Source organism: Neovison vison, chromosome 12 (assembly GCF_020171115.1).
Source record: "Neovison vison isolate M4711 chromosome 12, ASM_NN_V1, whole genome shotgun sequence".
Taxonomy (NCBI): Eukaryota; Metazoa; Chordata; class Mammalia; order Carnivora; family Mustelidae; genus Neogale; species Neogale vison.
Window position 1 is genome coordinate 58,249,569 of NC_058102.1, and position 20,802 is coordinate 58,270,370.

General features: G+C 40.5%; 1 protein-coding gene across 1 annotated transcript; it reads right to left on the bottom strand.

Moving 5' to 3' along the window:
- Positions 1-657: 657 nt before the first annotated feature.
- ERP27 (endoplasmic reticulum protein 27) lies at positions 658-20,753 on the bottom strand. The gene is made up of 7 exons (XM_044228158.1): positions 19,751-20,753; positions 19,285-19,385; positions 17,443-17,580; positions 7,831-7,947; positions 3,253-3,378; positions 1,780-1,977; positions 658-1,367 (listed from the first exon to the last, which is right to left on the bottom strand). Exons 1-7 carry the CDS (start codon positions 19,842-19,844, stop codon positions 1,320-1,322), a joined length of 822 nt encoding a protein of 273 aa, XP_044084093.1. The 5' UTR covers positions 19,845-20,753; the 3' UTR covers positions 658-1,319.
- Positions 20,754-20,802: the final 49 nt, after the last annotated feature.

Consider the following 20,802-nt stretch of genomic DNA (forward strand, 5'->3'; position numbering starts at 1 on the left):
TTTCCTGCAGCCCCGAGGATGGGCTGGATGGCCTCCCCACAGTGTACCAGTCTCATGTTGCTGAGAGGTGTGCCATGCTTTACACTCCAGCTTTACAGCCTCTGCCAGCTGCCCACTCCCAGCTCAGAGGCTGTGGAGTTTTCCCCGCAGAAAGAAACAACTAAGTCTTTCACTCCCTGTTCGTCCCTTGGACTAGTCCTTAGGTATACACTGTTTTTTTCAGCTCTTCAGCACTTAGGCTCTTTCCTTCAGAGCCAAGGTCCTCCTGGGAACAATGTAGTGTCTGTGTGTTGACAGTAACAGCCTGGGGGCCAGAGAGGCTGGCCAGATTCTCCCTGTCCTTCACATAGGCTGCCCTGCCCACCGCACCTGCAATAATCCACCCTTAGCCCCAGCTGGCCCCAGCACCAAGTGGCCCCTTCCTTACCTAGTCCCCAACCTTTGACCTAAGTTGATTCCCAGCTCTTTCGCCACATTTATACCAATCCTCACGCAGGATGGTCTCTACCCACCTCCCATCCCACCCACGGAGTTAACAATAACACATTAGTGGCTCGTGGCCGGACACTAAACAGTGGGTGCCAAAGGGGGAGATACCTACTGCTTAATTGGGCAGCTGGGTATTTACCAAAGGTTCAGCCTGCAAAGAGATGCCAGTCTTCTCCTATAACATTATTTTATTTACTGGGCGATTGTTGACTTACATGGGAGTTAGGAACGCTAAACAAGCATAGGGTTTTTTTACATAGCCTATTTCTGCTGAGTTTGGAGACTTGGAAACATCATTTGACTCTGGCAAAAAGACAATTCCAGAAAGGTGTTTAAAACGGTCCTTTTGTTCCTGGCCCTGAGTTAGAAAGGGACATGTGCTTAGGAAGAGAGTTTTCTACCCATTACTAACCATAAAAGGACAGAATCTATGGTGCATGTAAGACCAGTGCAGTGTGCAGATTCAATAGGAAGTGACAAATCAGAAAAACCTTCTCCAGAAATGTCTCCCCTTCAAAGAGGTATCACAGGAGGTCTGTTAAAGGTGCCATTCAGTGGTGTGTGCTGCGGCGTATGGGACTACACAATGTGAATGCGTAGAAGAAGACTGGATGGGTAGTGAGAGAGTGTAGACAATTTAAAAGAAAGGATAAGGAGATAAATGAGATTTTAAGGGAAAAAAAAAAAGCCCCAAAGAGCTGTGTGTGTATGTGCATATGTGTGTATATAAGGCTTGGCGATCCTGTCGTTTCTTGTCTCTGAGGTTCGAGTTGCCTTTTTTTAAAATTTCATGTAAATACTTGGTAGTATGCAGAAGTATCAGGGAGAGATCAGAGTTCCACCTTTGGAGTCTTTTCTTCTGATGCATGATTTTCTCTCTGAAAAACATTACGACACTGTTACTTAGATTTGGAACCCACGCTTGGTTTTGAGCTCCGAGGTTAGCAAACTGAGCTATTTAATGACTCCTAGAAGCCCTAAATCCATCCTTAATTTTTGTCTCATGAATTCTAGTATATAGGAATTTGGGTTGTTTCCCATTAATAATGTCAACAGAATGGTAAAACCCCAATTTAGCTCCTTCGAATATGTGAGATGTTTTCAAAGACGCATGTGTAGTTCTGTTCTCATGACTCTACCCTGGAAGCATCCCGATCCTCTCTGCCGTATATCCCCATGTATTGTTGTTCTTAATCAAAACCAGTAAAGCTCAAAGACTTTTTACTTAACAGGAAATAAGAGGACACAGAGAGGAAAACTCAGCTTGCTGTACCTGAATTCTCCACTTACCAGACGTTTCCCTTTGAGGAATCCATCACAAAAGTTTTGCACACGCTCCACAGAAAGTTCTGTAATGGCCAGTGTATCCCACGCCTCATCCAGAGTCCGGTAAATTGCCAAAGCGGGCAGTTGAGACTCATTTAGTTTGAAAAATGAGATCACCTTCCCATTGGCCTTCACACCACTGTCCACCAGAATAAAAAGAATCTGCAGTTGGCGAGGTTTGAAAGGGGAAAAAAAAATCTGAGGTCCAGAGGAGAAAGAGACACCTCATAATTGTTGCTGTTTACACTGATTGAACTTGTGGTCTGTGCCCTATAATTTAATGAGTTTCTTCTTCTTTAATGAGTTTCTCTGCTTTGGTGTTTTATCCCTTTGATCAGGTTTATTTAATTTTAAGAACACAGAATTGGAAACAGCTTTAGTGATTAGCTAAATATGCAAGTATAACCTAATGGTTGGAAGCAGATAATGCATTTTAAATTTCGCTTCTGGTACTCTCTAGCTGTGTGACTTTGGCATGTTACTCAGCCGCTCTGAGACTCAGTATTCTCACTGGCAAAACAGGCTTTTGTTGGGGGAGATTAAAGGAGAGGATCCATTTAATATGTCCAGCACGGTTTTCAGCATTTGGTAAATTCCTGATAAATGTCAACTATTTAACATAATTAATTCAAACCTTCTACTCCAAATAGAAACCTTTAGAATGTTGTTAGAAGATCATTTACATTCAGAAACACTGAAAACTTCCCGTGTTTGAGAAACAGTCACCTGAAAACCAGCTTATGTTACTACCAGACACTTGTTAACATTGAAAAGTTCCAGTTTAATGAAGTGGCTTTGAGGCGTCGAAGGTTTATTATTTCAGTGATACCAAATAGAGCTGCACAAGGTAGAGAAGGAGCAGAACTAAATACTTATTGCATATCTAGTAAACACCGGGTACGTGATAGGTGCTTTACATGAGAAATAAGTCATGAGTCTAAAACTTTAAGAGGTTATGGCAAAGAATAAATACATTGTGGCCAATAGGGGGTTTTTATTTTCAGCCTCCATGGATCTCTATTTTTCACTCCACTTCTCAATGCAGGAAAAAAATGTAGACTTCCCACCAAGGGAAAATATGGTTATATAGGTCTTTAACAGTATAAAATAGACCCTTAATTTTATTTTATTATTTTATTTTTTTTTTCATTTATTTATTTTCAGCATAACAGTATCATTATTTTTTCACCACACCCAGTGCTCCAAGCAATCCGTGCCCTCTATAATACCCACCACCTGGTACCCCCACCTCCCACCCCCCGGCCCTTAATTTCAAATCAGAGTAGTGTGATTCATTATGTCCACATTCTTACTTTGTTATCTCTTAAGCATACTCACTTTCCTCATTTACCTAATTTCCCTGGACCCATCTTCCCCTTTTCAGTGTCCTCTGTCCTGGTACTGAGTACTTAGAAGGGTATCTCCCATCTTTCTTACCTTTCCCTGGAAGAGCTTGGCTGCTTTCTGGTATCTGTGCAGACTTTCTTCATACTCTGGGGAGGCCTTGTTCATCATCAGTAGAAGATGAATCTGGATCATGCTATTAAATAGACCAACTGCTGTCTGGCAAATTGAAGTGTATTATAGTAGAATGAAAGAGACAAAGAGAAAAAAAAAACACACATTAGTAGCAACCCAGTAAATAAGTAGGCAGAAATATGAATGAGAGCTGTCCACCCATAACACAAATGGTAACTGGCCTCCAACTTGGCCATCAGAAGGTCTCAGCCTCTGGCTCTCATGCCACTGTGTAGCTCCCTACTGCTCACGCTGGATAAGGCTGAGCAGAATAATGACAGGGATATTGCAGACATGATGGCGCGTGACTTCCAAGGTTAAGTCACAGGTGATGTAGGAGCTTCCGCCTTATTCTGCTTATTCTCTCTTCTGTAATGCACTCTGGGGAGAGCCAGTCCCAGTGTGAGACATCAAGCAGTCTTGCGAAGAGCCCCAGACAGCACAATGCTAAGACCTCCCACTGACAGCCAGCTCTAACTTACCAGCCTCCGGAAGTGGATCGCCTAGCTCCTGTCAAACCTGCAGATGACTGCCTCTCTGATCCAGGATGGCAGGAGCCTCAAGATCAGAAGCCCCTAACCTAGCCACTCCCAAATTGCTAACCAACGGAAACTGTGGGAGAGAATCAACTTTTACTGTTCTAAGCTGAAACACTGGAAGCAATCTGTTATACATCAATGGACAATGAATACACCATGTCACACTTCGGTTACTTTTATCAGTCCCTCTTCCTGTTCCAAGAGCAGTCACATACACCTTTGAATGCTTTTCAAGTGCTGGGCACTGTTTCTGGGTCTTTATATATAACTAATGGAATCCTCAAATTTTCAGGTTTATCAGTGAGGAAACTGAGGCACAAACTCTCCCAGTCACGTAAATGGCAGACTGGGAGTCACACCAGGCAGTCTGGCTCCAGAGTCCAGGCTCTCGACCATCAGGATATGCCTAATGCATATAGCTCATTGCAATACCCCATCTAAACCCACTCCACCGGAAGCTGTCTACCTCAAACCTTGCAAAAAGATAAGCCCTTCAGGAGACCAGAAGCATCGGCCCTTTATTTGCTGATGAAAGAGGGTGATTTCCTGTGAAGTTGTTGGTGATGAGGAGAGAGCGTGAAACAATGGCATTGGCTTGTTTCATGTGTCTCCGTTTTAAACAAATCCCATCCCTCCCCACTTCTCCCTCCTAAATGCAGAAAGTGCTGCTGTAAAACTGGCATGTGTATGGGAAGAGGGAGAGGGCAGAAGATTAATGAACTGTCAAGGCAGAGTTCCAGGATGATGGGAAAGGCAGCAGCTAGGTAGGCTTCTGGAAGCTACACGTTGCTCTGTAGTGATCCAGCTCTATTGGCTCTATTGGCCAACCTGTAGGCAAGGAGGGTTCAATGAGTTCTTTCCCAAAGTTTCTCCTGGAGTTCAAAGCCAGTTCTTAGATTGTAAATTTGGGAGACCGGATGTTAAACAGCCATCTCTTGTTCTACTAAGTCCTGCTACTAAAATGTAAGGTATGCATCTGTCCTCCCATGGCAGAGATGGAGGATATTTTTGGGAATTCAAGAAATCAAAGCTAAGGAGTCTAAAGGTATAGCTGTCTTAGAAGAAGGCATTTAATTTTAATTTAATATAATAATTTAAATTTTTTTTTAAATTTTAAATTTTTAAATTAAATTAAATTGAATTTTTAATCAGAAGTGAGTAATTTAATCTTAATAGACACAGTCTAGTTTTTCACCCTGAAACCAAGTATTGAGTGTATGCATTCAGAGTATACAGCTGGAGGTGGGGGTGCTTAGGGGACTCAGTCAGTTGAGTTTTTGACTCTTTGTTTTAACTCACATTGTGATCTCAGGATTGTGGGATCAAGTCCTGCATTGGGCTCCATGCTTGTGCAGTGTCTGCTTAAGACTCTTTCTCTCTCTCTCTCTCTCTCTCTCTCTCTCTCTCTGCCCCTGCCCCACCCCCCCAACCAAATTTATAAATAAATCTTTAAAAAAATAGCATAGAGCCAGCTTAATACAAGGTCATGAATTCTGCCTCATCATGGTCACTGTGAAAACCTCTGCATCATCAGCAGGTAAGAAATAGCTATGGTAGTGGGGGCAGGCCTCCAAATGAGAAAAATATCATTTTTGGTAAATGAAAAAGTCACAGTAAAAGTTGGACTTGCTTCTCTAAAGAAATTCTTACCTAATTTCTTCTTGATGTGATTTGCCTTCACTATTAATGTGGATTTTAAAAACAGTGTCAGTGGAGCACCTGGGTGGCTCAGTGGGTTGGGCCTCTGCCTTCGGCCTGGGTGGTAATCCCAGGGTCCTAGGATTGAGCCCCATGTCGGGCTCTCTGCTCAGCGGGGAGCCTGCTTCCCTTCCTCTCTCTCTGCCTGCCTCTCTGCCTACTTGTGATCTCTGTCTGTCAAATAAATAAATAAATAAATAAATAAATAAATAAACAAAAAAACAAAAAACAGTGTCAGTATTTTATAAGAGACGAGACAGCCCAGTCCTAAGAGCTCTGGAAGACCAGTCCTCGCCCCTACCTTCATTTGTGTGCAGAACTCCAGGACCCTGGGGCCAGAAACCCAGGAACTCTGACCTCTACAGACATAATCATGAGAAAGATGACAGTCTAGGAGAAAAATGACTGATTATTGCTGCCAACACCGCTGGGGTGCGTGTGTATGGAATCTTAGCAAAAGTGGAAATGGAGTCATCACTCCATGAAGACAAATGTGGTGTGAGAGGTGGACAAAAATTTAGTCAACAGGAAAAGGGGTGTTTCCTATTGAAGGCAGTGTGGGGCAAAGGAAAAACCACAGGATTCAGTCAGACAGACGAGTCATTAAAAAAAAGCAGGGACAAGTGCAAAGGGCTGTGTCTGAAGTTTGAACAGCTCGTCATATGGCCCTGAGGAAGTTAGGCCACTTTTCGGAACCCTGTTTTCTTCTCCTGGAAAATGGAAATAGACAATAGAAACTAATGCATCAGCGAAACTTCCTGCCTTCCACGGTGCCTTTCCTGCTTACTACGGGATCCCAGACACGTCACTTGGATCTTAAATGTGCTCCTCTATAAAATGGGCATAATCGTTTTCTCTCTCCCACCTCAAAATGGCAACGTGAAGATTAAACGAGAAAGTGGGTGTGAAATGGCTTTGGGAGTCCTCAAACTCAAGACGTGCATTCTCAAGTCGTGTTAGCATTTCTGAACTGAGGAAGTCAGTGGAAATTAATACTCTATCACTTTACGATCTGCCCCAGGGAATGTAAAACACCGGGCACAGAAAGTACCTGTAGAGGCTGTAGAGCGTTAGAAGAGCAGAAGATGATCAGAACAGGTGGATCCTCGCCTTCGCCCGGTTTGCACACAGCGCGCAACACCGGAAGAGGACAAACCTAGAGAGAAAGCCAACCGCGGGGAGGGTCTAGGCATGCGCAGGAGGTACCAGGCTGGGAGCTGTCAGCTACTGGTCCACTAGAAGGTAGGGGAAGGTTTTAAAAGTTTTTATAGAATGGGTGGCTCAGTTGGTTAAGCAGCTGCCTTCGGCTCAGGTCATGATCCCAGCGTCCTGGGATCGAGTCCCGCATCGGGCTCCTTGCTCAGCTTCTCCCTCTGCCTCTGCCTGCCATTCTGTCTGCTTGTGCTTGCTCTCTCCCCCTCTCTCTCTCTGATAAATAAATAAAATCTTAAAAAAAATTTTTATAGAATGTTACACTGCTGTGACATCCAAATGTGTGATCAGTGGGCCTTATTTTTTAATATTTTGTCAATTAATTTACTTTCATTGTATTTTGCCAATGTATTGGTCTTGAATGCTTTTGGAAAAACGTGGACCTTCAGCAGAGATTGCGATTTTGTTGAAAAGTGTGGTCTAGAGGATTGCTTGGATGAGTTGCCTTTAGGGAGCCCTCCCAGGCAGCAAAACTCAGAAGTTTTTGAATCGGTCATCTTGACTTTGCATTCTGGCTCTCTTTCTTACTAGTCGTCTGATGGGTATTTAAGGGTCCGCCCTTCCTTCCTTCCTTCCTTCCTTCTTTCTTTCCTTCCTTCCTTCCTTCCAAAAGACTTATTTGCTTATTTGAGAGAGAGAGAGAGAGAGAAAGCACATGCGGGAGGGAGAGAGAATCCCAAGCAGACTCAGAGAGAGAGAATCCTCAGCAGACATGCTGAGCTCAGAGCCAGATGTGGGGGTCTCAATCCCATAACCCATGAGATCACAATCTCAGCGGAAACCAAGACCCGGATATCCAACCAAGTGAGGCATCCAGGCACCCCCTGATGGGTATTAAAGTTTTTTTTAACCTCGTTTCTTTCTTTTTTGAATAGGGACAACTCTGTCAAGCATAAAGGGTAGTAGTAAGGATAGCAACATAAACGACAATAATGGCAGCTACTGGTCAGAGGACTAAAACTCCTGGAGGAAGGGATCTCTACTATGGAGACAAGTACCCTCTGTGACACAGGAACTTAAGGGTCTGGAGACAAGTGCTATTGCTTACCACAGGGTTGTACTCTGTCACCAAGTGGAGGCTGTTGATCTCAATGAAACGGCTTAATTTGGTGGCATCAATGCTTTCAATGTCTTTGCTCTCTAAATCCAGTTTTTCATTATCCACCTGGGTAACACAGAAAGGATAAAACTGTCACTGTTGTTTTTATTCATTCGTTGGTAAATATTTCTAGACCATCTACCACACATCAGGCACTGACTAAGGCTCAAAAGACATAAAGATACATACGAAATATTCTCTGCTTTCAAAGAACACTGTCCTGTGGGAATCAAAGAAGTGAACAGAAATGTCATTCAGGGGAATTGCAGGCCCTACAGGAAGAGAAGAAAACTTCCAGGAAGAAGCAACTCTTGAAAAGTCAGGTGAGTGAGGATGGGGAGGGAATTGTAAATTAAAAAACAGTATTTGCAAAAGGCAGAAAGGTGTGAGCTGCCATGTTCTGGAAGCTGCAGTTAGTTTGCTATGACTGTAACAGTAGATGTTAAGTGCGTAGGAGAGAGACAAGTTTAGTGGGGTAGGCTGGGGTAAACTTCTGGCCTTGAAGCTGAGGTAAATAGATTAAAGTCTAACCGGAAGGCAAGAGGATCCGCTTGCATAATCAGATTTTATGTATGTGTGCATAGAGGTATGTATGCATATATCCTTTTAATGTGAAATAATACACACATATAGAAAAAAACACGAAATGGAAAATATAAAAAAAATCAGGTTGTAAAAATCATTATAGGGCAGACAGTGTGGGACCACCACTTGGGTAAAGAAATAGAATATTGCCAGAATACCTGAGGCCCTCTGTCTTCCCTTCTAAACCATAATCTGCTCTTGCTCTCTTTTTTTTTTTTGTGCCAAACATGACCATTTCTTGACTTTTATGGGGACCATTTTCAATCCTCCCTTTATAGCTTTGCCACTTAAAGATGCATCTTTTGATCCTATGGTTCAGTTTTCTTTATTAAAGTTTATGTAAGTGGAAACAAACTGTGTTTTTGGTATGTGTACCTCATTTCTTTAACATTCTGTTTTAGGAGTCATCCGTGTGTCTGCATGCATCTGAAATTTGTTCATTTTCCTTACTATATAATGTCCCATTATATAAATATGCAATATTTATTTATTCATTTACTACTGATGGATAGTTAGGCTGTTTCCAGTTTCTGATTATTGAAATAATGCTTCAGTGAACACTCTAGTTCATGGTAAATATCTGTTGACCATACACCTTGGACTGGGATTTTTTTTTTAAAGATTTTATTTATTTATTTGACAGAGAGAGAGAGAGATCACAAGTAGGCAGAGGGGGCGGGGGGAAGCAGGCTCCCCGCCCAGCAGAGAGCCCGATGCGGGTCTTGATCCCAGGACCCTGAGACCATGGCCCGAGCTGAAGGCAGCGGCTTAATCCACTGAGCCACCCAGATGCCCCGGTCTGGGATTTTTGATTAGAGGGCATTCGTATTTTCAACTAACTAAAAATGCCAAACTGTTCTCTCAAGTAGATAATAATTTATGCTTGCACCTATATTGCTTGAAAGCTCCCATGGCTCCACAACCTTGCCAACATTTGCTATAATCAGCTTTTCTAATTGTATTCATTTTGGTCAATATGGGGTGGTGTCTTATTGTGTGTGTGTTTTTTAAAGATTTTATTTATTTATTTGAGAGAGAGAGAGAGCAAGCAAGAGAGAGAGCATGAGTGGGGAGAAGGGGCAGAAACAGAGGGAGAAGCAGACTCCTGGCTGAGCATGAAGCCCAATTTGGGGCTCGATCTTAGGACTCTTGGGATCATGACCTAACCAAAAGCACTTAACTGACTTAGCCACCAGGTGTCTCTTATTGTGGTTTTAATTGTATTTCCCTGGGTAACCACTTGTATGAATATACACGTTTGTATAGACACTTTTGTATAGACACTTTTATGAAGTGTCTATACAAATCACTTGCCTATTTTTCTATTGAGCGTCTCTTTTTCTTGCTGGTTTGAAGATTTTTTAAAAAATATATTTTATATGTGGGCCCTTTGTTGCTTCTATATTGCATTATCTTTCCTCACTGGGAATTTATGTTATTGCTCATAAACAGAAGGTGGTTTCAATGTAGTTGAAGCTATCAATCACTTCCCTTATAGCTGGTGTGTGTTTTTGTTTTGTTTTATTTAAAAAGCTTAGACCGCACCAGGGTCATGAATATATTCTCTTATATTATCTCCCAGAAACATTACTATTTTATCTTTCACAATGGATAGGAAATCCACCTGGAACTCATTTTTCTCACTATAAAATGGATGCTTAGAGCCTTGATTTTTTATCATTTTCCTTTTCTAAACTATACATTAAAATCTACACATTTCCCCCTTACAGGGCTATAAATGCATCCATTAATTTTATGTGTAGATTTCCAAAATGTTTTTCAATTCCTGTTCTTACTTCTCTAAACTATTGGCTATTTAGAAGTATGTTTCTTAATTTAATCTTGTTAGTAATTTCTACATTTTACTTATATCATTTGTCAACTTCTTTATATGTTATAAATGTCCTTAAAATTATGTATATTCTGCAGCTTTCAAATACACTATTCTGTATACACTAGCAGCTCACTTGGTTAATTTTGTAATTCAAATTTGCTGTATTATTACTGATATGTTTAGTTAGTTTATTCTATCAAGAGAGTAGTATTAAAATCTCCCATTTTCATTGTGAATTTAACCATTTAAAAAAATAATTCTGTCAGTTTCTGCTTACATATTCTCAGGCCATGTATTAGATGAATGCAAATTTAGAATTGTTACATCTTCTGGCCAAACTGAAATATGTTTCATTATAAACCATCGTTCTTTATCTCTTGTTGCCTGAAAGACTACTTTGCCTGACATTTATATGTTAAATCAGCTTTCTTTTGGAAGTATTTGCATGTTATAGCTCTATTCTTTCACTTTTTTTTTAAATTTAGGTAGGAATTTCTTTTTAAAAAAAATTTTTATTTAAATTCTAGTTAGTTAATATACAGTGTAATATTGGATATCAAAAGTAGAATTTAGTGATTCTTCACTTACATTTAATACCCCAGGGCTCATCACAAATGCTCTTCTTAATCCCTATCATCCATTTAGTCCATCTCCCACCTATGTCCCTCCATCAACCCTCAGTTTGTTCTCTATCATTAAAAGTCTCATATTGTTTGTTTCTCTCTCTCCCTTTCTCTTTCTCTCTCTCTCCCTCCCCTTCCCATATGTTCATCTGTCTTGTTTCTTACATTCCACATATGAGTGAAATTATATGGTATTGTCTTTCTCTGACTGACTTATTTCACTTAGTATAATACACTTGGGCTCTAACCACATCATTGCAAATGGCAAGATTTCAGTCTTTTTGATGACTGAGTAATAGCACATTGTGATATATATATATATATATACCACCTCTTCCTTATCCATTTATCAGTCCATGGACACTTGGGTTCACTCCATAGTTTGGCTCTTGATAATGTTGCTACAGACACTGAGGTGCATGTACCCCTTTGAGTCTGTAATTTTGCATCTTTTGTGTAAATACCTAGTAGTGCACTTGCTGGATCATAGGATTTATCCCTTTATTTTAAGTTAACCTAGATATTTTAAATGTGTTCCTGTGTTTAAAAATGATCTGTCTTTTGTAAAAAGCAGAGAGTTGTATTTTTTAATCCAGTCTTCTTTGCCTTTTGATTACATTATATTTATATAATTACTCATACATTTAATTCCATCAGCATTTCTTATTGGTTCTGCCTGTTCCAAATCCCACTTTCTTTCATTTCTGGACTACTTTGAATTGATTGAGCACTTTATATTATTCCTTCTTTTCTTCCATTGGCTTAGAAGTTACACATACCAGAGTCACTCTTGAGGTTCACCAGCATACAGTATACAACATGCATTCTTTAGGTATCTGAATCTAACTTTAACTGGTAATTTTGTCTCCTTTTGGACAATGCAGACATTAGAACATTCTAATACAGGTTTCCTCATTCCAACTCCATTCCCTGATTCCACACTGAGGACTTCCCTGATTCCACACTGAAGACTTACACACTGAAGACTGAAGACTTACTTTAGATTTTAATTCTAAATCTCACAAGATGTTATTATTATTGTTATATAGTCAGTATACATTTGCATTCATGCACATTCTTATATTTCAGTTTCTCGTCACTTCTTTCTGCACTTTTGAGCTCCCATTGGGGATGTTTTGCCCTCTGCCCAGAGAATGATTTTAGTAGGAGTAAGATCTGTTGGGTGGCATAGTCTTTCAGTTTGGTTGCTTAAAATATCATCATTCCAGCTTTATTTTTGAAGGCTATTTTTGCTGGAGGTAGAATTCTAAGTTGACAGTTACTTTCTTTCAGTTTTTGCAAGATATAATTCTTTAATTCTTTATATGTAGCATTCCTTTCTTTCCACTGAGAAGTTATCTGTGAAGTTTAGTATTACCCTTTGACTTTTTACCCTACTCTTTTTCTTTGACTTTCAGCTATTATACTATGGCATGGCTAAGGGTAGATTGTATGTATGATACATGTATAATTATGTATGTGTAGAGGTATATGTGTGTCTGCATATATGCATGTATGTATGGGTATTTATAATTTTATAATGTATTTATAATGTATGGGTATTTATAATATATAATATTCGTATATGGTCATCGTAATCTAATTTCAGGGACTGAGATGATTTAAATCCATTGCAGACCTTGTGAGGGCTGATTTACTTATGGTACATCCTTGTCCTTAGGGTACTGCCCTCTATGGTCCAAAGTGAGGCAAAGGGTGTTTTACTAAATCTACCTCCTACTTCTATTTCTGGGCTCTGGATTTCACCTCTTACTTTTCTGGCTCTTTGAAGATCTCAAAAAACGAATAAACTTCTTAGTCTCTTGATTGCTTCAAGAATTGGCAGGAAAAATCCCCCAGACAAAAAACAGTTCTAATGCAGGACTTTCTTTTTGGGTTTTTATCTTTTCTAGATCTTATTATAGACATTTCTCTCTCTTCTGCTATTTCTCCAAACCCACCCACCACCTTTTAAAATAAACTGTTTTTGGTGGAAGGGTTACCTAGTTACCTAGTCCATTATCCCATATTTGCATTTTAGAGCTACCTTTCCACCATATTCAAATATATTAAAACATAAGACTTCATATTGTCCATCATTGTTCTAGAGTTTTCCATTTCCCTCCTCCAATCTACTCAGGCCCATAAAGGCACAAGATAATGCTTCTATCACCCATAGCAACTATGCCTACAAATGTTAGCTCCTGAATTGTTCTGTTGCCTAAAATAGTTTGAGATCACTGGGCCACCAACACTTGGACATCTCAACTGCTTTCCCTTAGATCTGCTATCTAGTATAGGTCCTACCCAGTCTGATCTTCCCTTAGAACCATCCTTTTGGCCCCAAGATACTTTCTCCCAATCTACCCAACAAAGTCAGAGGTAAGTCTTATTATATTTTATGTAGGAGGGAATTCAGGCATAGATAAATTGAAGTCACTAAACTGTAGGAATCTGATATTGTTCATTATCATCATTCCCAAGATGATTCCCATTGCCTATTTTTCTCTTCTTTTGTTCAAGCAATATGCACCTTTAAGAAGCCCAATGCACTCTATGGTTAACACTATTAATTCTTGATATACCCAGTTATTCTCTTAAAATACATTTGTGAATAAATTATTTGAGAGGGGAGAAGGTCAAAGGGAGAAGCAGACTCCCCAAGAAGCTGGGAATCCTATGCAGGACTTGATCCCGGGACTCTTGGATCATGACTGGAGCCGAAGGCAGTCTTTTAACCAACTGAGCCACCCAGGCACCCCCACTCAAATAGCAATTTAATCACTTTATTTTGGGGCACCTGTCAGTTAAGCCTCTGCCTTTGGGTCAGGTTATTGTCCCAGAGTTTGGAGATGGAGTCCCCCATCAGGGTCCCTCCTCAGCGGGGAGTCTGCTTCTCCCTCTTCCTCTGCCCCTTACCCTGATCGTACTCTCTCTCTCTCACACTCTCTCTCAAATAAATAAATAAAATATTTTAAAAAGAGTAATTACTTTATGACTGTTCTTTTCAACTCAAAGTTATAAAACAAATAAATGTTGAGGTGCAAAAAAACGTACTTCAAAAGAATTTTGAAAAAAATCATCAAAACAATGGAATATTTTAAAATGTGAACCCCTGGGGTGCCTGGGTGGCTCAGTGGGTTAAGCCTCTGCCTTGGGCTCAGGTCATCATCTCAGGGTCCTGGGATCGGGCCCTGCATTGGGCTCTCTGCTCAGCAGGGAGCCCGCTTCCCCCTCTCTCTCTGCTTGCCCACTTGTGATCTCTCTCTCTCTCTCTCTGTCAAATAAATAAATAAAATATTTAAAAAAATGTGAACTCCCTTTGTATATGTAATTGTTTTAATATTCACAAAGTTCTGAGCAGAAGGCTTGGGGCAGAAATAGCAAAACAAGAGAAAAGTCTTCCTAGTGGCGTCTTTGCCCAACCCCTCCCCTCCCATCCTCCTCTTCAAGTCAGTAACAGGAGAGAAAGAGAATGAGCAGTCTCTTTGCTGCTGCTTTGCCAGCTGGCATGTATCCTTCACACTTAAGGCTTTGCTAATTGCAAACATCAAAATCATCATTATTATAATCCCAACCGGGGCCTTTTTAATATTTCATGTGTCTAAATACTTCCTGATTATTTGTCTAGGAACTTGCAGGCCTAGTGGCCGCGTCTCAGCTAACCGAGTTGTGCTGTGGCCAGGAGCCCCTCCCTCTCTGCTCTTTTCCAGGCAGTCCCTCACCATTTCCCAGAACAGGGAGAACAGGAAGTGCCTGCTACTCCAGGTGTTTCAGGACTTCAGGAATGCAGTATATTGGAGGCCAAGGATATTAAGGGGTGATAACATTCTCTAAGTAGCAAAGAGTTTTAATTAAAACCAGTCTTCTGAAGTCTCTCCAGTTTGTAGTGCTTCTTTTAACGAAACATGGCAGATCAGTTCACCATGTCTTAAACTAATAAACTCTGGAACATTCATGTGTAGGGTTCCTGGAAACAACATTTGAACAGGAAATCTCCCTTCTGTAAAGGGAATTATTTGCATAATGCACTGGACAGAAAATCCGACCCTGAAACTAAGAGCTGGGGAAAAATTTTTTTACATATTTTTCCAGTTTTTGGAAAGAATTTTACTTGAGATATCATATTCTTTCTCTCCCCAAGAAAAGAGGCACCAGAAGAAAAACAGAAAAAGTAAACCAGAGCGGTTGCCACCTTAAAATATAATTTTGAATCTTCCCAAGAGTATTTGAAGTGGACTATTTTATGTTTTAGACACTGTATCATTACAACAGATTTAGCTTTTCCTGTTCATTGGTACTTCAGCAATATTCCTCTGAATTCCTATGTATTTCTCTAATTAAGAACCCAATTTTTCATAAAATGTATTAAAGTCATCTTAGTTTACACCACAGTTATAGTATTAAATGTCTTGAATAGCACTGAGAAGTCATTTGTGAGACAAATACCCTCATGTTCCTGGGTTTGTTTTTACAAACTGCTTAGCTCACCATATATTTGGTAATATATATACTTGAGAAAAAATACTTAATAATTTGATAGATCTCACTTCTTACATTTATTAGCTTATTTTTATGCACTAGTTCCTTTTGATTCTCTTTGTTTGGCAAGGTGCATTTCTTATAATAGGAATCCAGCACATAACTGTCCAAGGAATGAAAGAATGCCTTCACTGTGTTTCCATTACTATCCCACTGGGTCAGAGTTAGGCTAATTATATTTCTTAAAATAGAGGTGATTGAGGAAACCCAAAGCAGGGTAAACATTCAAATAATATCTGAGATTCCATTTTAGAACAGGCTCATGGTTTATTCAACCCAGGATTACATCTCCATTGAGGCAACAATGAGGGTGCTGTCAGGGTAGAGGGTCTACCTGTAGTCACACTCACAAAAGACAAGCTGTCATACACACCAAACAGGTTGTCATACACAACTTATTATTGTTTCACTGACTTAAATTCTTTCTGATCCCATTTATATAGTTGGCCCGCACTATTTCTGGAGGATGATATATATAGCATTTAGCATTATATATATAGAATATAGCATTTGCTGGCTTCATATTGCTCTAAAATTTCTTTCTTTTTTTTTTTTAAGATTATTTGATTATTTATTTGAAAGAGAGGGATCGCAGAGAGGCAGGCAGAGAGAGAGGAGGAAGCAGGATCCCCACTAAGCAGAGAGCCCGATGTGGGGCTCGATCCCAGGACTCTCAGATCACCACCTGAACCGAAGGCAGAGGCTCAACCCACTGAGCCACCCAGACGCCCCTGCTCTAACAGTTCAAAGCATCCAGTCATGTCAACTCATTACAGTCTTACTGTTTTTCCACTTATTGTGATTTCAGCTTATCTCTAAATATGTTCTTACAATTGAAAATAAAACATGTTAAATATGTTCTCTGTTCTCATAGGTCTTAAAATATAGTTGAGAATGTAAACATAGTTTACAAGTATCTACAATGCAAGTCGTTAAAAGGATAAATGAAATGGATAAAGGATAGATAAAATTTGGACAAAATAGAGGAGAATTCGTGTCCAAGGTGGGTTGATTTTGTCAGCCTAACAAAAGTCCTCTCGACTCCTGTATTTTTGTTTAACAATCCATCATCCTAGCCATCACTGCCAAAATCATCTTGCTAAAACACATTCCTGCTCATGTTACTCCTGGATCCAAAGGCTTTAAGGGCTTTGCAGTGCCAACCAAATTAAATGTAAATCCACTAACCTGGTATTCACATTTCTCCATAATATGGTTTCAATCAAACTTCTTATATTTATTTTCTCTAAACACTTACCCTGAGATCCAGTCAAACTGGCTTGATCACTGTTTACTAAGTTTGATGTTATTCCTACCTTGGACACAAATTCTCCTTTATTTTGTCCAAATTTTATCTTTCCTTTAAATCCCAGTTCAGTTGTCTCCTTCATCATTTTTTTTTTTTTTGCCAAAATCCCTACATTTCATTTATCCTTTTAATGACTTGCATTGTAGATACTTGTAAACTATGTTTACATTCTCAACTATATTTTAAGACCTATGAGAACAGAGAACATATTTAACATGTTTTATTTTCAGTATCTTGCAGAGGGCACAGTGGTTGTTTAATACATGTTTGGTAAATGTATGTGAACACCCAAGGATATAAAAAAATAAAATTTTGGAGCTCAAGATGACCTTAGAGATGACACGGTCAAACTTGTTTATTTTACAGATGAAGGAATTGAAGCTAAAAAATGTCAAGTGACTTGTGCAAGTCACTTGTCTGGTCAGTGACAAAACCATGTTGCAATCCTACCTCTTGACAATCAGCCTAGTCCTCCTTCCACCTCATGACAGCACCTGTTTGGGAAACTTCAGTGGAGCCGCCATCTTTGTCATTGTTGTCCCTGATTCCTTGGTCCCTGGCACCCTCATTAGTATTAAAGGCGAAGAGCCCTTTCTAGGCTCACAAGTTCATAAATCCATAACCTAAGGAAAAACAGAAAGAAAGCTCCAGCAGCCCACACAACTTACCATGCGAAAGAGGGAAATGGTGTTCCCGGTGATGTTGTAGTGGGCCAGAACTTCAGAATCGGTGCTGATTCCAAAGGACACGTCTTGGAAGTTTTGCACCATACTATAGAATAGGGACACTGCTGGTATTTCTAAATCCTAAGAACAAGAAGAAAAAAAAAAAAAACCCACAAGATTATGTTGGAGAGGAGAGAAAGAGAGAATAAATGTGCTTACTCATTAAAAAAAAAAAAAATCATAGACTTGATTTCGAATCAGGTGAAACAGCACTTACCTCCAAGACTGCAGGCTCAATTCACAGTGGGATTGTTGAATTTTCCAGGCTGAGTGGGCTAATAGGTAGCTACAAAACTGTAGCTCAGCCTGAAACTCCTGTCTGGCCTTATCATAAAGCTTGTAATTTATTAACACAGAGGAGCCCACAAATTATATAGGCCTGCAAAGTTTGCCTACATTGTCATTGACCACCCGAGTAGGCAAAAGTTTTGGGAACAATTTGTGGAGGAAAGAAGAAACGCAAAAATAAGAAATAGGTGCTGTCAAAGGGCCAAAAAGGAAGAAAAAAAAAGCATAAAGGAAATTAAAACGGAAGCCTAGAGGTTTTATTAACAAAGATTTGTGTGGGATGTGGAAGAATAGTCATCTTTCCCTGCATTAAGCCTGAGATAGTGCCCGTGAAGATACTATTCCTGTGTTGTTCCGACTCTAGAAAGCCCTGCAGGAAGGAGCAGGGAAGCCACATCTGAGTAAGGATTCCAGCCCTTCCATGACAAGCTGGCATCATTTTCCCTGCTGTCAGAGGACCTTTGCCCAGAGCAACTCCAGGCAATGAACAGGAGGGAGCATATCCTTTTCTGACATCTTTCTGGCCTCAAGGAGGGGAAGTGCAAAAAAGAAAAGACACTGACTAGCCTTGCCTCTGGGGTCAAGCAGAGGGAGTTGGTATCTTGCTCCTTGGAGATGGTGTATGGAGTTCATTCGAGGCTATGAACTAGTGCTAATCTAGGCTCCCCCCCACCTTTTAATTCTCCTTAGTGTGGAATTACTCATGGATCAAATGACCAACGGCATCTGGTGGCTGCTTAAGTTATTGCAAATTCCTCCATTCCCACTTTCATTGCCTTCCTGAGGGTGGCTGTTGCGGTCTCCAGCTCTGATTTCTCATTGCTAAGAAATGGGCTCCCCGCCTTCCTCCCCACCTGCATGTCATTGCAGCCATTTCCGGCTGTGTATCCAAAATCGCTAGGGTGATGGTGCATTGTACCTAATTAATAGAAATGGATAAGAAGGTCTGCAATAAGAGCAAGGGCTTGATCAATGAGAATAACCAGATGTTACCTTCAAAGAAAGATAAAAATGCCGGAGTGGTGCCCTTTCATGTATGGCTGCTTTCATTAGCCAGGCAGCCCATCTGGAAGATGGCGGCTAATGCCTTCAATATTCAAAAGGTCATCCTTTCTCAGCATTTCAGAACAAATGGAGAGATAGAAGGATGAGGGACTCCCTATTTGGTAAGGCTTTAGACAGAGATTAACCATTGGCTACTGTGTGGCCTGATGATAGAAGCTGGATTTACTCTGATTCCTGCCTCAGCAGTCCCAATACAGATTTAAGATTCAGAGCACTCCGATAATGAGGAGCCTCAGAACTCCTGAAGCAAGTATGAGAAAGACATAATTCACAGGCGGGGAATGTCTTGAAATTGAGAGGTCTCGATTGAGGGGTACAGATTCTGTACCCCTTGACTTCTAGTGCAGGATCATCTGGCCAGCAGGTGACTGTTATGGCTGTTCTGGGCCAGGAAGCTCCTGGTTCTTTATGGGAACAGAAACAGGGACAAACCTGGAAAAAACCAATGATGGCCACCTCAGCAGCAGCAATGAATTCCATGGTTGCTGGGACATCTGTGAGCGACACGGGTTTCTGAGAAGCAGCCGAACCATCTAGAGAGGGAAGAGAGAGAGAAGCAGAAGGTGTGGGAGAGGAGGAGTTTTAAATGCTGAGGACATCTCTACTTTTCCTCTCTATACCAAGGCCAAAGAGATGACGGTCTCTAGGGGCACTGCCATTATCCCAAAGCCTTATTGTTTTACTAACATATGGAGGGTGCCCCCACCTTATGATTTCTCTCTGAAGGACAACCCTAGATTTCTTTTTTCTCCACTGGGCAACACAGGTCTTTATCCATTTTCCATTTCCTGGAAATGTTCTTTGTTTGGAGCAAAAGGACCCAGAGCACTCCCATGTTCCCTTCCCTTCCCCTAATAACATTTTCACCGTATGGTCACCCAAGTGCTTTTTCTTTTACCTGATGATTCCTGAACTTCTGCAGCAACTTCTGGGGACAGTCGCCATGTGAAAAGAAATAATAGAAATAGGAGTCTGGGTTGGTCAGCTTCCATTGTTCTTTTCCTGCTCCTTCTCTAAACCCTGGACTTTGTCTTTTGGGAGACCAACTCAGGGCAGCCCACTCCTGGTAATTGGCTGTGGTGTTTTTAGTGTTCTGGGAACTGTGCAGCTGGCTCTATGGGAACCTTCAACTTTTGAGATAAAAGACCAAATTCTGTGACAGGATCTCAGAACATAACCAACCAGAAGAAAGTGGAGTCTGTTCATATGGATTAAAAGAAAAAAAAAAAAAAGGAAATATTTGCTGGTATTGATCTAAGCACTAGGGATACAGAGGTAAGTAAGATCCAATCCAGTCTGTCCCAGCTTAGACTGTTAGTGTGAGAGATGGACAGGTGGATCATTTAAATATAAAACAAGACATGACTAAAAAATTGAGAAACCCATAGGATACTATGAGAATACAGACTTAAGGACGTTTAGGACAGTGGTGGGATTTAGTGAAGGTTTTCTTCCTATAGCGGATGTGTAAGCAAAGTCCTCTATAAATAGGCTGTTGTTAGGAAACAAAGGTGGACCGAGAGTTTTGTGTAAAGAGCCAAACATGGAGATGAAAATGTAATGTGTGAGAGAGCTATTAGTAATTGAATTTAGGCCAGATTGTAAGGGGTATTATATAATAAGTATAGGATCTTATTCTCCAGGTGATGGGATTACGCTGAAAAATCATAAGCAGGAAAGAGGTGGTGTCTGATTTAACCCACAGGTGCCCTTGGATATCCAAGATGGGATTTCCATAGGCCTTGGGCTACAGAGGTCTCAAGCTCGGGAGAAAGTTCCATGTGGAACTATTACAAGGTGAAATAACTCAAGATTTCTACTACTCATATTCTGAATATCTGCTGCTCATCACACTGGAACAGCGAGACCAAACTGTTTCCAGTGAAGTAAATACCTTTTCTCCTGTGTCCAGCCCACATGCCCTCTTAGGAAACTCACAAAGTTAAACAG